At 39.3% G+C, this 17,577-nt stretch overlaps 1 protein-coding gene across 1 annotated transcript in view; it reads left to right on the forward strand.

The window, feature by feature from the left end:
* LOC107749896 (bone morphogenetic protein receptor type-2-like) overlaps positions 1–16,040 on the forward strand; it is a 36,640-nt gene extending 20,600 nt beyond the window's left edge. The window contains exons 2-4 of the mRNA XM_016565120.1: positions 9,421–9,609; positions 10,215–10,385; positions 16,015–16,040. Coding sequence (XP_016420606.1) covers positions 9,421–9,609; positions 10,215–10,385; positions 16,015–16,040 — 386 coding nt within the window. The remainder of the gene's footprint in view (positions 1–9,420; positions 9,610–10,214; positions 10,386–16,014) is intronic.
* Positions 16,041–17,577: the final 1,537 nt, after the last annotated feature.

Below are 17,577 nucleotides of genomic sequence, written 5' to 3' on the forward strand. Positions count from 1 at the left end.
TGCGATGCAGTCCTAACCGGTCTCTCGCTGTCGGTGTTTGTAATGATTTTTGTGTCTTTCTCTGACAGTTTTAAATGCTTCCACGCTGCTAACATGTGTGCTACATTAAAGAGTGCACACCTCACTCTTCGCTGGTTGCTATTTGATTGCGTCATATCATTGTTCGGTACAATTTATTCGGTCTTTTCGCTTATTCGAACACCGAAAGAGCTTTTTTTGCTATTTTCGGCCGAATAATTTCAGTTGCCGAACATTCAGTGCATCCCCTATTACTGTTTTGAAAATAGATATGACCGGTTATTTATACAAGATTTCGAATTGGTAGAATAATAGAGTTGGTTGGACGTCATTATCAACACGCAGACGTAATCACTGGTACATGTTTATTTATAAATCCATCTTGGGTTTACTGCCTCCATATCTTTGTTCCCTCACCCAGCCTAAAGCTCCTGGAGCTTATTCTTCTGCGCTCACAGGACTTGTACATTCTTTCGGTTCCATTTGCACAAACTGAACTTGGAAAACAAGCTTTTCAGTTTGCAGCGCCCAATGATTGGAACTTTTTACAACACAACTTGAAGTTGCGGACCTTAGTGTCAATGGACAATTTTAATTTCTTGATTAATGAGCTGTTAAAGGAAGAATTAATTTGTAAATGTTTTTAATTGTTGTCGGCACATTGTTTTGGTGGTGTTCTTGTGAGGTGTGGTGCTGCATCTTGGCCAGGTCACTTCTGTAAAAGAGATTTTTAATCTCAGAAAGTTTTACCTTAAAGGACAAAATAAAAAATTGGACATTCAAGACTCACTCATTCATATTTATTGAAAGAGGAGGAGAAACGAGTTTGTGACTTTTTTTGAGTTTTTTTTAATTTTTTGAGTAAAACATTTTAATAGAATGTCCCATTTTAAATGCTATTAGACAGCATTTTTACACAAAAAAATATATATTAAAAGACATTTTTAAAAAGGTCTCTCCTGGAAAAATGTTAGAATTTTTGTCATTCGATTAAATTGAAAGATTCTATATGATTTTTATCAGTACTACTGTTGTTATTTGTATGTGTTTTGTATATTGATTGCTTCTTTAGAAAATGTTATTGTAAATGTATTGAAATGATAGTGTTAATGTTGCCATGAATATAGCCATTGTTGCTGATATGCTGTTAAAGCAAATAAATAAATAAATAAATTTAATGTCAAAAAATAAAAAAATTAGACTGCATCATATTAATTTGGAAAGTGGTATGGTATCTAATAAAACACTGGGACATTTTACTCTTTGGATCACTCTGCTTGTCTGTTTTTGTGGTTATTCCAGACCAGAGTATGTAGATGGAAACAGATTTTAATTAAATTTTTTTTTTTTGTGTGTGTGCTTGGGCTGTATGTGAAATTAAAAAATATATATTTTTGTAATTTATATTTGGAGACGGTATGCATTCTTCTAGTAAGTAATATTGTTACCAGGCAGCATAGCATCTTGGTACATTAGTAGGTTTTCGTTTATCACCAGTTTACAACCGCTTTGATTTGTGGCTCAGCTAATTAGAATTCGGACTCGACCTGAACTATCTGTTGTATAATGTCTGTTTTTCAGTCTTAGGTTTGTATTTTTGAACTCTCCGTTCCTCTGTAGCCACCTGCTGCACTGACCTCACCTTGTACCCAATCAGGCCCTCAGAGCAGCCTGATTTTTTGTTTGTTTTAAAGTCTGGATTTACCCAGACAGACAGACACAGAAAGAGACACTGGGGTTACATTGGCCAAAGCAGCTTTAGGACCCCCTGGCGTTAAGGGAGAGCCGGGTGCGTCAGAAAAAAAGGATGGGGGAGGGGTCCAGACAGACTTATCTGTTCCCCCACTTAGCCCTCCCAAAGTCTGGACGTAGATACACACACACACACACACGGCATTGTACACATTTCCCACCAGCTGTCAGGACACTAGGCAGTAGGATCTGGTCAGAGGTCATGATTGTTTATTAGGTTGAGTGTTGTTTTTTGTGAGTTTCAGGTCAGAGTGCCCTGTTGCGTGGTGTGTAATCCCTTCTCACACATAAAACACACTAATGGTTCCCATTAGACTATGCCAACAGGCCGAATGTCTCCCTTAAAGTGACATCTGTCCATTTACGAAACACTTAGCCATGGTAACAGCAGTTTACAGCTGGTTTACACGAAACAATCTTTATTTCGGAATCACGTCCATTTTGTTGCAGAAAAAAAAAGTCATTTGCATTGTTACGGTTCCTTCGGGGTTGGTTTTGTATTCTTGGGATTGCTTCGCTGTATTGCAGGGGCCATTTGGAAGGAAGAATTTTTTGTGTTGTTCGGATGGTTAATGACTGACTTGCTGGCCGCTCTTGTTTAAACATCTCTGTGCTCCTCTGCAAGCGACTCTCTGCGGGGCAAATGGCAACAAAACTCTCAAACATGAGACTGCAGCGACTTCACTTATGCGGGTCAGATTTGTCCTAAGGAAGTGGGATTGCAGGGAAAACCTTCCCCCCTCTCTCTCTCTCTCTCTCTGTCTCTGTCTCTGTCTCTCTCTCTCTCTCTCTCTCTCTCTCTCTCTCTGTCTGTCTGCATTGATAGAGCCACAGGCGGATGAGCTGTACTGTAATGCACGGCACTAGCACTCTCATTCCTGGAAGTCAGAGTCTTGAGAAGGAGACTGTCTCTGCAAACTCCTGAGGAATGGCAACAAGACTCCCAAAGGGCCCCAAACAGCCACTGCACACTAATATAACTTTTATGAAAGCATCATCAAATGCCTGCAGAAGTTAGATACAAATTGCATTGCATTACCTTTTGGTGCTTGGCCGTTTGAGTCTGTTTTGTGGTTTGAAGCAGTTATTTTAAATTATTTTACACTAAAAAATAAATCTGTAAAATAGCAGACTGGGACATTATCTGTTAATTTTAATAATTAATATTTTTTCTATTAATTTCATTTAAGTTTTACGACATTCTCTAAAATTCTCTCTACATTGTGTCCGATAATTGTGGAGTTTTTTAGTGTTATTATAGTTTAGAGCAGGGATCCTCAAATCTGGCCCACAAGATCCACTTTCCTGCAGAGTTTAGCTCTAACCATAATCAAACACACCAGAGCAGCATGCTAATCATGGTCTTCAGAATCATTAGAAAATCACAGGTAGGTGAGTTTTATCAGGGCTGGAGCTAAACTCTGCAGTGTATTGGCCCTCCAGGGCAAGATTTGAGGAACCCTGGTTTAGAGTATTATTTATATGCTATTATAATTATTATTTTGAATTAGCTTTTGTTTTTAGATTTTCAATTTAATTTGAGTGTAATTTTTCATTCATTTTATGTGATTTTAGTTAGTAGTGAACAGAAAACCATCATCCTTGGTCACATTGCAGTAAAAACCTGCAAAAATGCATTTGGAATAAATGCCAGAGGGCGCAGAGTAAGCTGCAGTGGGGGAAGAAAAGTGTACAACCCAAGTTGTCCAAAGTGCTTCATATTAAACACTTCAGAGAAGGTCATTAGCATAAAGTGCCGCAACAAGGCTTTGATTTTTATTTATTTTTTGCTTACAGTGAATATCATTCTTTACATAGTCTTCAATTTGCATGTATGCTTGAAGGAAAGCATTGGGTAAGATGTAAGATTTGTATCGAAGAAATAATCAGCAGATTATTGGATAATCAAAACCCTGTTTTGAAACCAACACCACAACCACATTGTTGTCTTGCATCCATCTACATCCGTTCTGCTTTCATATTCATTCGACTAATCTTATTGAGATGACCATGATATAAAGCAGACATTACTGGTAGCGTCCAGGGATGGAGAGCTGGTGTCCTGCAGAGGTAGATAGATAAGGTAAATGACCTGGACGGGGTTGACCAGACTCTGATTATTGTTAATAAACTGAGCAGCACTGCAAGCTCCACAGTCTCTGCTCAGCTCAATAAAATGCTCTCTGCCTGGTGTTTTGCTAATTATCTAGAGGCCTGTTTTTGTTTCGGAAAGCATATAAAGCCAGATAGCGCTGATATTTAAAGTTTTTTCAAGATAAATTTTCATGTATTTTACATGTTATGACCCTGCAGCTGAATATCTCGTGTGTTTGGTGTGCAGCCGTGTTCTTCTACTTCAGCTTTGATTAAACGAGAACACAGAGATACAATGAACAGTAATTGTCCTGAGCTAAAGGTACAAAAGCTGTAAAGCAGTAATTGTATTATTTTTTTCGATTTGCTGTTCCTTGTAGCGAGTCGATGGCCTTGTCCCTGAGGCTCGGTAGATGTTACCTTATGAATCCACAGGTCCAAATAAATTTCTTCCTGTTATACAGATTTGTCAATTTTCTCTCCTGTGTTTGATCACTGCCTTGAGCTCATCCTGACGAATACATGGCTGTGGTTCAGGGATCAAACTAGGATCAAGTACTCCAACTTCAATGTATACTAAGGCTTATGAAAATTATGGGAGTGAGGGAATCTCCATTTTTATTGCGTCTATGACAGCTGCAATTATAGTTTGGAAATGTGTGGAATTTATTTTTTTCTGTAACATAGTTTCTCCTGTCTTGGCTTAATGCGCTGAGACAATGTATTAAAATATTCATATAAAAAACTGTTATAGCCAATAGTAACAAGCTGAAAATTATTTTAATGATAAGGCCGATAACTGATAAACTGATAAAAATTTTATACTGTTTTGTCTACATTAATTTAAAATAAAACACGAAAATCAGTGAATTCAAGTGAATTCAGGCATCCCAACAGGAAAGTGTACAATATGGAAATAAATATTGAAATGTGAACATTTAACAGTGTTGCATGTAAATTAAATAATGTGTTTTTGAATAACTTGAGGTGAGCATTAGATGATGACAAAGGTCATCTAAATGTAAAAATAGAGAAAATGAGCATGTTCATTTAAATATCCAATATGGCTAATTAAAGTCTGTAAAACCTATAAGTTACCGATTTTATATATATATACAGTGGGTACGGAAAGTATTCAGACCCCCTTAAATTTTTCACTCTTTGTTATATTGCAGCCATTTGCTAAAATCATTTAAGTTAATTTTTTTTCCTCATTAATGTACACACAGCACCCCATATTGACAGAAAAACACAGAATTGTTGACATCTTTGCAGTATATATATATATATATATATATTGTGCATCCCTCGGTCCGTTTGATTTCCTTAAAAAAGTTTAGACTGTAGTTGTGTGGAATTGTAAAACTTTTCTTTCAGCATCCTGACCATACTGGCACAGCGACATTGAATCAGCCAATAATATGAGATTGGGGGCGGGACTATCTGTTTGACTGACCAATTGCAGATGAGTGTAGCATTCAGGAAATCAGACATTATTTTTGCAGTTCTGTTTGATGACGCTAGTTGCACTTCACCTCCAAGCTATCAGTTCACATAATGTATTATATATTTGTGGAATATGCATTTTGTTGTAAATGAAGCATGCAGTACTTATATTGATCTAACCGTGGTATTGAGCAATTTATGGTTTTACCTTTGAGTCACTGTGACCTTACTACAAATACCACACTTAAACTTCTACACAAGATCTACGGTATCTTTTTATAAAGAAAAAAATCAGGCAGCCTTCCTTCACTTACTGTAGTACAAGAAAATTTTATATTACACCAATATGCCACTTAATCTAACTGCCTGACGGTCTTGCATGATTCTGCCCTGCCAGATGGCCCTGGAATTGCTGAACCATCCTCCTTCCTTTCATTTGGCCCCTGAGTTCTCCTAGGCCAAGCTGGAGTGAGGTTTCTGCTGATGCCCCCTCCAGTGCCAGCACTCCCCCTCTGCCTTCCTGTATCTGAGAGCCAGCCTGACAGCTTCCCTGTCCATAGAGACATTGGCAGGAGATGGGGCCTGTGCCAACCTATCAGACAATTTACTCGAAAGGAAACGGCCACAGGCCCTCCGGCTCTTTGGCAGACGCAGCTTCAGCTTTTGGCCTCAGCGGAGACGTGATAAATTAATCACGATTTGTACTCGGCTTAGATTCGTGTAGTCCTTTACTGTGATGTATTCTTTATAGAAAAGCGTAGTTTCGTTTTCTGTTTTTCCTGGCGTTAGCTGACAAGTGAGTTACCGCCGTTGTGGAGTGCACCAGCTTTTTTGACTGCGCTTTCCCTTTAAAATGAAGACCGGGAGGTGGGACTAACACAGACCGAAGGTCCCCAGTAAGGCAGAGTTGAGTGTTATCTGGGGAAAATGCTGACAGGCCTCCGAGCGGCAGCTCTAACCTTGAGCTGGTGCACAAACAGTAGCAGGGCAGAGTCAGGCTGGTACAGACGGTCTCCACTGCCCCCAAAAACAATCCCCCCATACCCCTCTCCCCCCCCCCTCCCCCACAGCTCTAACCTTGAGCTGGTGCACAAACAGTAGCAGGGCAGAGTCAGGCTGGTACAGACGGTCTCCACTGCCCCCAAAAACAATCCCACAATCCCCCTCTCCCCTCCCCTGCCCCCACCCTCCTCCCTTTCTAGTGTCCTCTCCCGGCGGAAAGCAAAGCACCCTGCCACCTAGAGGTGGAAGAATTTTCTTCTGTCACTGACCAGACAAAAATAAAGAGCCAAGTCATTTGGAAGATTCGACGATGCCTGTCTTGCATGTCCGGATGGAACGGAGCCAGTTGGTGAAGATGAATTAATCATGGTATGAGGAAAACACTTAACCAGAATGCTCTCATCCCAGCTGTACTGTGCAGGAATGAAAGTTTCAGATAACGCCGTCAGACCTATTTAGGAGGAAAAACGTCACTTGAGATTTCAAGAAAAAATATATAAATATATATTGTGCCAGCAGTACCTTTTTAATTTTCCAGTCCCCCAATGTGTCTGGATGTTATGTGCACTTTAATAAATCTTATATAAAATAAAACAAAGAACAAGTCAAGTGTCTTATCATTTATTATACTACATAGCATTATACATCAGTAGTTGTCCGCGACAAACAATGTTTATCTGCCGTGGTACAAGTCCTTGTGGAGATTGAAAGTATGCCATCTTCTCCTGTTCCGTTGTTGTCTTCCGACGCAGAAGTATAAATCAGCCTTTAGTGTCCTGCTGTTTTTCTCCAGCACTCGAACTCTAAGCCACTTATGGCCTGAGGCGTTGCTTTGGAGCCAGCCAAAACGCTACAGTGTTTTCCTTCACCATGTGTTGCTTTGTGATTGGATCTGAAGGCCCTGCTGTAGGCCGCTCTTGTTCCTCTGCACCCCTGTGTTGTGGGGTAGGCACGCGGCTTCGCAGCCAAATTACAGGAAACTGTCGCGCCTAATGACCTGTCTCACTGACTCAAAAACAAAGACGGGGCCTAAAATAAACAATCAACATGAATGTGATATTACACCCCGGTCACTCTCTCGTAACTGCGCAAACAAAAGTGCTCAAAGAGGAAGAGGACGTGAGTGTCATCCATCTGGCTCAGCCCTCATTACCGTCAGTTGAGACGGGATCCTCCATCTTTACCCCGTAATTGGGAGGCATCTCATCCCTTTACGGCCCCCAGTGGAGCTCTGTGTTTTGTCTTGAAGAGGGGCTCACAAACTGAAAAAAAAAAGCCGCTGAGGGACCGTTTTGCGCCTCAGTCTCGGGTCGAGCAGCCCTGTTTTAGATTAAGGATTGGTCGGTATAATGAGGAGTCCTGCAGAGCCAGGCATCCGCGGCTACGCCGAGGACACATTCATCCATGCTCGCGCTGCCACTTGCTGGTGTGTGTGTGCGGCGTGATACAAACCGGTTCAGCCGTTTCAGGCTTCGTTCCTGTAAAGGAGCAGACAAAGGCCTCCCCCAGGGACATACAGCGGCAATTCTCTCTCTCTGGACTCGGAGGGGACGCGGATACCGGTGATGATGCTACCAGGGGGCTTTTCCCCCTCCCAGCTCACTTGTCTGAACGCTGTGAATACAATAGCCCAGATCCGTGACTTCACCAAGCCTGTTAAACGAGTGGCATTATGATTTTTCCCTCTCGGTAACTCAGACACTGGCCTGACGATTTGCATGACAGTGCTGGTGAGAGAGAGAGAGGATTAATTCATTGGATACAGTTGGGGTGAGCACGGGCCAGCTGCGGTGGAGATTGCGATCAGCCGACAGCAGAATTCAGCCCCGCTGGCTCTGCTCATGGAAATGAGGGCAGTCCCGTTGGCTTGGGCCCTTATCCGTCATCACGGCTTTGTGTTTTCTAAATACACGGCAGTGCTCAAAAGGTTTGTTTTCTGCACGTACGCTCAGCGCACTGTTGTTTCCCCCCTCCCTTCCCTTGTTGTCATGACAGTGACTTAGGGAAGCTTTGTAATGGAGTTTTTTGGGTGGTGCGCATTGTGTACACGTAAGCGAATGTGTACGTGGTTGGATGGAGTAGCAGCAGGTGCCGTGGAGGCCCCAGGTGTTCTGTTGTTTCGCTCCCAGCATAAAGCCGTCGGACCGTTTCAAATCCCCCCGCCCCTCCTATTGCGTCCGATTAATCAAGGTTTAGCTATCGATCAGATTTACGCGCCCACATTCAACCTGATTATCCTCCGCACAGAATGAACTCTTCAGCTTCCTCCAGGCAGGAAATCATTTTGTAGGACTGAAAAAAGTCATGTAGGTGCACAGATTTCTGCATTAATTGTGGGGGAAATCTGTGTTAAAGATGAATGTACTGAGCTGAAAGTTTATTAAATTTACCAGAATATTTAATAAGTGAACATTTCAGTAGGCAAGGGATGTGTAAAACTTTGTTTAAAGGGTTACTCCACCTCAAAATGAAAATTTTGTCATTAATCACTTACCCCCATGTCGTTCCAAACCCGTAAAAGCTTTGTTCGTCTTCGGAACACAATTTAAGATATTTTGGATGAAAACCGGGAGGCTTGTGACTGTCAGCCGCACCACACGGATATGCTGTTTTTGTTCAAATCAAAGCATAAATAAACGAAGAAAACGTATCCGTGTGGTGCGGCTGACACAGACAAGTAGAACAGTATACGCAGTTTATAAGATAACATGTAACATGCATTTAGAAAATACATTTCATTGTGACTTAAAATATCTGTCTATATATGTGACCCTGTACCACAAAACCAGTCATAAGGGTAAATTTTTTGATTTTTGGCCTAAAAGAAAAATCAATAATTTTGACCCATACAATGCATTTTTGGCTATTGCTACAAATATACTCCAGCGACTTAAGACTGGTTTTGTGGTCCAGGGTCACATATATATTAGACCCCAAGATGGCTGCTATGTGGCCTGACTTGTCTTAAAGGGACTGTTATAAGTAATGCTCACTTTGCTTTTCCGTAGTGTGTATGTGTATGTAGGCCTACAGGAAGTGTTCCTGATGGATGTTGTGTGTTTTGTTAATAATCTCATCTCTTTTTTTTCTCATTTTGTGTCTCGGCAGCTGCTCAGAGTGAGGAGAGAGAGCGGGAGTGTGCTTTTAATGACCAGCACCAGCAGGTGGATGAGCAGAGTGTGGCTGCTGACTGGCACATCACCAGAGAAAATAACACCATCCTGTGCAGCAAGAGCAGCCGCTGCTACGGCCTGTGGGAGAAAACACACAACGGAGAGATCCGCCTGGTCAAACAAGGTCAGGATGAACTCAAACACTCAAAAACTTCTGCATATATACTTATGAGGACTGTCCATTGACTTCTGTTTTTCTTAAAGAGACGGTGCAACCATAAAATATGTTCAAAAGTTTGTTCAGCATTACCTCCATGTTGTTTTAAAGTGTGCTACTATTATATGCTAAGCTTTTTACTCACTGAAAAATGACAGCATACTGGTTTACAAGAACATGAGAACATCTCGACTAAACTATTCTTTTAAATTAAGCTAATAACTGCACTCTAACACAGATTAATAGGTTTGCATGATTGTGTTTTAGAACATTCAATAAATTAAACAAAAATGTCTGATAATTTAGAAATCTTAATTAATAAAAGCTAAATTAGTATTCATGATTCATTCATTGTCATGTTAAATATAATATATATTATGCATTAATTCATTGTCATATTAAAATTCATCAATTTTCTATATATATAGGATACGATACGATATGATGACTTTTTCACAAAATGCATACTTTAAAATGCGCACGCACATACACACACAAATGTTTTTCATCCCCACACATTCTTACAGACTTTGTATCTCATTCACTCAACCATCTGCATCCCTTCTTTGCAGGCTGTTGGACTTACATTGGCGACCAGCAGGACTGCCATGACGACCGTTGCGTGGTTACCACCACGCCCTCACAGATCCAGAATGGCACCTACAGATTCTGTTGCTGCAGCACCAACATGTGCAACGTCAACTTCACAGAGAACTGGGTGCCCAGCCCTACCAGCACCACCCGTAAGTCCTACAATCACTAAACAGAGCGCTTCTTCATCTCTAGGTCCCATCTGAAACCTCCATGTCTGCGTCTGAGAGTCAACGCCCGTATTAGATTTCTGTGACGGAGTAGAACTGGTCTTGCAGGATCCATTGTCATCAGTCTCACCACAAATCATGCTGATCTCTGTAACATTCTTGTTTAAGTATGTTTTATGTCAAATCATCAGATTACAGTGTTTGAGTCCACATCTATAATATGCTGAAGGACTCTTTTAGATGATAATTGTCATATTAGCTCATTTCTACAGCTTCACTGTGAGTGCCAGTTTAATTACTGTAGTATTAGCACTGAAAAGGAAAAACCTTGCTAAAATTAACTTGCACTGGAATGACCGACAGTAACATACTCAATTACTAACATTAGAGTACCTATGTGTGGGTGACTGTGATTTTACTGTTTATCACAGAAACAGTAGAAACATTAACGCTAACTGCGTTTAATGCAACTGTGTCTGCAAATAAAGAACGTGGTGCATTATGGGATCGAGTGCTATTCTGGTTGAACTGATTGTTTAAATCACACTGTGTGGATTGGACTCTGTTTTGTTCTCTTCTACTAACTACTGTATCGACTGTGCTCTGGAATGTTGGATAAGAAAACTCGATAGTCTAATAGTCGTATTGACTTCTCTGTAGTCGATTGAAGGTCAGCATCCTCTCGTCCATGAGGTCACGGCTTTTAAAAATGAATGCCCACACATTGTTGGAAAGTAGCTCTCTATTGTATTCCCAAGCATTTTTTAAATACAAGTATATCTGTAAGTGTCTCTGTGTTTAGTTTTTAGAATTAGCACCTGGTCTATTTTCAACATCACAGTAAGATCTGACTGTTGGCCTTTTTCAACATATCCCATGATTCCCAAGTCATAGGTGAACTCTGTAGGTTGCCAGCTATCATTCTTATTTGACAAAGTGTGCCTGTTCGGCCCATATCAGTGTTGTTTAGGGATCTAGTAAGTGGTTTGAGTGTTAGTATGCTAATAGAGCGAGTTGATTTGCTCAGCAGCCAACTTGACAGTGCACCCGAGAATTTCCAAATGTTTTGCTTCTAATAATTTGTAAGGGTATAATGTAGGGCCCTGTGATTACCGCGATGTGGAAAACGTGGATGGAATCACGGAATCAGGTCATAAAAAACTTAATTTATTGTATAACACAAATTTTGGGTGAATAAATAAAAAGTAGGTCAGTACACATAAATGAAAGCAGGATATGGACTGGTGTCTGTGAATATTAAATCGCAAATATACTATTTAAATCAGAATCATGCATGTTCTGCGTGTCCCTGTATGAAAGAATGGTGCAGACGCACTGTTTGATTTACTACACACATACTGAAGTGCGTGGCGTTTTCAGACTGCTGTCTCAAGTCTGAAAACATGAACATAATTTCCAGAGCTGAGTCACTTCAGTAGCATTTTACTCTTTCTTCATTTCTTTTTTAAGAAAATGTTTTGTCATATCATATATATACAAACAGAAACAGGTCTTCACAGCAACCTGTCAAAATAAAAGTTCGGCTTAACTGGAAGAAACTGTGACAGAAATATATTACTTAATGTAATGATAGTACTACTACTACTACTACTACTAAAAATTTTATTAAAACATAATTTTTTTAAGGAATATTTACCAGAAAAATTATTTACTAGAATTTATTTACCAGAAAAAATGTAAATGCACAACGCAGTATTTCAGGGAAAAAATAAATTAAAAATTGATTTTATAGGGCTCTAATGATTTATCTTCCTTTGCCGTAAAAACCTAAGATGGTTTACTGTTCTTAAAGGGGTCATATGATGCGATTTCAAGTTTTCCTTTCTCTTTGGAGTGTTACAAGCTCTTGGTGCATAAAGAACCGTAAAAACCTAAGATGGTTTACTGTTCTTAAAGGGGTCACATGATGCGATTTCAAGTTTTCCTTTCTCTTTGGAGTGTTACAAATAATGTACAGTATTTGAAAAATAATGTGTTTTTTGAACATTAAAGCATGTCAACATATTCTGTTACACCAAATACACAAAATAATGATCTTTAAAATAGCATCATATGACCCCTTTAACTTGGCTTCCACTGGTCAAGCTAGTCATTTTTGATTAATTTAGAGGTGTTTACAGAAGGGTGGACAACAATGTGGTTAATTTTCACTAGTCATTTTGCTTGTTCTACAGGGGTTTTGGACATTTTTCAGTTGGTCAGACTGAGAGACCTTGTGGCAAACTTGTTGAACTCCAGCTTGGCCAAAACTGGGAGACCAGTTTACTAGCCTAAACCAGCAAACTACCTTCTACATTGAAAAACCAGGAGTTGAATCTCCCAAAAAGCCAACTGGCTATTTGAAATTAGAAATCCAGACTTTATCTTCTGAGTTCATCTCGTTGAACATTGCAATTCCACCAATTTGTTTAAACTATGAGTAGACCGTCTGCTCCTCCTGATAGTGTCCCTGGTTAATAAATAATGTGTGTTTTTCTAGAGTCCGGCTCAGATGAACTCCCGCTTTCAACTAACCCATACAACCTTTCATTTCCCATCCTCGCTCTCCTAGAGCTGTCTAATGCCTTACCTCAGGACAAAACCCCAGCTTTACCTCTTTCTTTGTGCCCTCTCATTCTCTTGCTCACCCTCTCAGTTCTTTTTCTCCTTTTGTGTTGCTTTTGAGAGTGTATCTAAAGAGAGTGCCGGATGGCCCTGCTAAAAGATAGAAATGAGTCACCACAAACGCAATCAAACAATACAGCGAAAAATAGAGTGAAATACGAAGAAAAAAATCAATGGCTGTCAGACTTTGTAAGAGTGAGTTATTTGCATGCTGCTTCGCTTCTCACACCTCTTTTCAGTGCACTTTTTTTGCTGTTAGTCTTTTTTTCTCTTTCTCCCCTATCTCAAGCGAAGAGCTTTGAGAAGTGCGTTTTGATTTGGGGAATAATGGAAAAATAAAAGGTTTTAGGTTTCTCAAAGCCATCGCTAATGAATGCATGTTTAAACTTTGAAGGCTTGACCCTGGAAATCAACTTTGCACAAAAACATTCAAATGAATCTGTCTCTAAAGACAAGATGAGAGGTTGAATGTATTAATGCAGGGGAGGGAGCCCCATGTTTAGCGCCATGCCTGCGTGAAGAGGCCACAGAGTTTGAGAACTAAAGACTCTGTGTCGGCCAATCGTCTTTCTGCTTTCGAGTGTTACCGGGCAGAATGCCTGTGCACATGTGTCTTCTGCATCCTCAGACGGCACCGGACCGTTTGTCCCCTCACCTCCACCACAGAGCTGGTCAAACCCTATTTTTTTTTTCTTGTTACACTGTATAGCAGCAGGGTGCAAAGCGAGGCCATGCTCTACATCCAAACACCGCCCAACCGCAGCTGTCTCTCACCGCTGTCTACGCAGAGCGAGAGACACCAGACTGACATTATCAGCAGTCTGCAGCACATGTGAATAAAGTCTGCAGTCTTGTGCAAAATGTAGCACTTGCACGGACACTTGCATTGATGGATGATGTCCACACACGCTCGCTGATGTGTTCCTCGTTGAGTGTGAGGCAGCTGACATCCTCACTTGTTATACAATCCATTTACCAATATTTTCACCCCTCCACCACACAGTTCCCGGCACCGGATGTGTTATTCGGTAAACGCATGGGTTTTTTATAGATAAGTGAAGTGCAGATTTGGAAATGTTCCCTCACCCCACTCTCCTACGTTGGAGAGCTGCTGTGGTGACTCATTTGTTTTTTTTTGTTTTTTTTTTATTTATGGCAGCTCTTAGAAAATGGGCAGCACAAGAAAAACACGCTTTTAAAGCAGGATTTCGACAGAAGGAGGATGTCATACCAGAACCAAAGGCTGTGACAGGGGCAATTATTTCACTTTTAATCCGGTAGAGTAGCAGACGTGAAGATGTCCTCCGTTTGAACATATTCCCGGGAATAATGGTAATTGTGCGCGCAAGTGTCACGTTCCAAGAGGGGAATCTCTTTTGAATGCCACATGCTTTCCAACCTGTGAAATCTGCAGAGTGAGCGACAGTTTAGGAAGATTAGGGTGGCACGGTTTCTTTTATTTCTCTAACAAGAGCAGAAGGTGGAAAAACACACAGATTTAGATGCTCACAGTTTACACACTATCAAACATGCTGTTCTGCTGCATCACAGGCACATTGTTAGTGTTTGTTTCTGTGCGTGTGCACACCTGCTGACTGTGATGAGCGGAGTGTGCTGTGGCGGAGCCCAGCTGTTCTGACATCAACACAATACACTCTTAACTATCTCTGTGGGTCACACGGCTGAACTGTTTTAGCTTTTATGTTTGACATGCAGTATGTGATTTACAGCACAGACTTTCATGCAGGAAGATTTTACAAAGATTAAATGCTTTCCTATTAGTTTAAAAGCTTGTACTGAGAAGATCCAGTTTTTTAAACATTTTGGTTAGGTTGGTTTTTGCATGTTGTTTTTTTTTTTTAAGATTTGCATGGTTTTTTTTTGTTTTTTTTTTAAATAGTAACTTCCCAAGCTTCTGTTTGCTGGGCCAAGTATTTATTTATTTAATCTTTTAAAAAAAATGTATTCTCTGAACTATGAAGATTTTCATCTGCGTCTATCTATCCATCTATCTATCCATCTGCCTATCTATCTACTTATAGTAAGTAAGTAAGTAAGTTTATTTATAGAGCACATTTAAAATTCAGCGTTACACTGACCAAAGTGCTGAACAAAACCAATAATAAAATACAGGAAATTCTAAAATAAAGTAAAATTTTAAAAACAATAATAATAATTTTAAAAAACTATCTATACCTATCTATCGTTCTATTGTTCTATCCTTCTATCTATCGTTCTATCTACTGTTCCATTTTTCTGTCGTTCTTTCTATTATTCTATAATTCTATTCATGTTAATGAACATCAGTACAAAGACAAAATGCACAAAATCTCTATTATAGCAACATTACTAAAGCAATTGCTGAAATATAGCATCATTTACTATGAGTCATGTCAAAATTTATATTTGAACCCCGCTTTTCTTTGCTGTAGTGAAGGATAAAAAAAAATTTAAAAAAATACACAATTCCTCAAATGCAAATCTGAAAGAGCCATTAGATGTTAATTTTTTAGTATTGGTAAATCCTATGGATTTTTTTTTTTTTTAGATGTTAGATATGAAGAGTTCATTTGCAAAAAAACGATAACTCAATAATCATGTTTTTTCATTGTGCATTCCAATTAATCTCAATCAAACTGCAGTTGGGTTATTTTGATTGGGTAAAAAAAATAACAAAAAAATACAGCTAACTAACACAATAAAACACAATAAAAACATGATAACATAACAAAAGACATGATTTTTAAAAAAATTTAAAAACGGAGTTATCTGTTTTTTTCAAATAAACTCTTCATATATTCTTGTGGATTGTATCTGGAAAATACTTTGCATTTATTCACATCATCATACATTTTTTTCAAAAACTGTCCTACATTTGCATCAGGCTTGGCGTGAATAGATTCAATGCAGAAAAAAGTTTGCAAACTTCCATTGCGTTTATTCAGCCTTTTGGCTTGGATTGGAACAGGGCTGTTGTTATCTGCAGAAGGAGCAGCAGCACACATCTGCTAGTCTCTGGCATTGTACTTCACTGATTTTGTAAGCTGTACACCTGCTCAGAAAATGTGCTTTCAGAGTCTCACACACACATTCACTGCAAGCTTCATTTAGATGGACGGTGTGATCTCCCAGCTGAAGACTGTGAACGGAGTGTGAGAAGCCTCTGATCGATCAGGCATAGATTCACCTTGGCAGCTGTTTTAATTGCAGAGGGGGAATGATCTCCCAGACACACACACACACACCTCCTCTACCTCTCCTCTCTCCCTCCTTTCACACCTCCTCTCCCTTCCCCCCGGCCATAACTTAGTGAGTTTACACTTTATCCTCCTCTCTGCTGTTCTTCATGGTGACATGTATAATGGCTGCTTAAATCCAGTCCTTTCACACAAGCTTTCTAGGCCGCTGTAGTTTATGATTTTCCTTTTCCCCTCTCATTGTTCTTGATAAAAAAAGCAGCCGTCCTCTGTTGTATATTATTTTGTAGCACTACCCCACTGCTACAAAATACTGTGACTGTGTAGACTGTGTTCTGAAATGATTCTGCCACAGTTTAAGACATATTGTTAGCCTTACCACGTCCTTCCCAGAAATGATGTGGTAAGTTCCCAGCAACACGTAATTATTTTGTCCACTCTAAATGCAAAAATGCTGCAATACACAAAAAAGGCACAAAACAGGCAGGATATCAGGCCATGATTTATTTTAATATGTTCATGCAGAATGGGATTTCATGGTGGGTGGGGCTATGCAGGCGTGACGCCGCAGTAATGAGAATTTAACTGTCAGTAAAATGTCTGTCTGTTACACTTTGTCCTAACCAGGCACAATGAAAAGACAAATGACAAAATGCGATTTTAAAATCTTTTTGTCCTAACCAGCCACAAGTGACGAGCTGTTTTGATCGACAAGTGATTGAATAGTCCTTTACTATAATGTGAACCAGTTTTGTTATTGTTAACTAAAGCTAAAACTTTTTTTATTATTTAAAATAAAAAATTAAATGAAAATATAAATATTAGATAAATTAAAAAAATTTATATTAAATAATTTTAAGTACTAAAATGACTCAAACCGGAACTAAAAATAAATGAAAGCTAAATATAAATATAAAAAACTAAAAAATTAGACAGTTAGACAAAAGCTCAAAAATGAATGAAATTTCAACTAAAATAAGCCTGAAACTAATCAAACTGACAAAAACACATGACAACTGTATTATGCTTAAACTGCCATTCAAATGAAAACAAAATTGACAAAAGCACAAAAAAAGGAATTAAAATTTTAAAACATTTATTTTATAAATGGTAAAAAACCTAATTGAAAATATTAATAAATAATACTAATACCGTATTGGCCCGAATATAAGACGACCCTGATTATAAGACGACCCCCCCTTTTTCCAGATGTACCTTTTGGAAAAAGGCTTTTTAAAAACCAAATCTTGTTTTTTCTCAGTAAAACACATTTTGTCTTCAATTATTTTCATATTGCATATTTTCGACTTTTCTCTTCGCTTTCACAAGCCGATCCATCTCCCATTCTAAGT

Source organism: Sinocyclocheilus rhinocerous, unplaced genomic scaffold (genome assembly GCF_001515625.1).
Source record: "Sinocyclocheilus rhinocerous isolate Xijiao unplaced genomic scaffold, SAMN03320098_v1.1 scaffold1473, whole genome shotgun sequence".
Lineage (NCBI taxonomy): Eukaryota > Metazoa > Chordata > Actinopteri > Cypriniformes > Cyprinidae > Sinocyclocheilus > Sinocyclocheilus rhinocerous.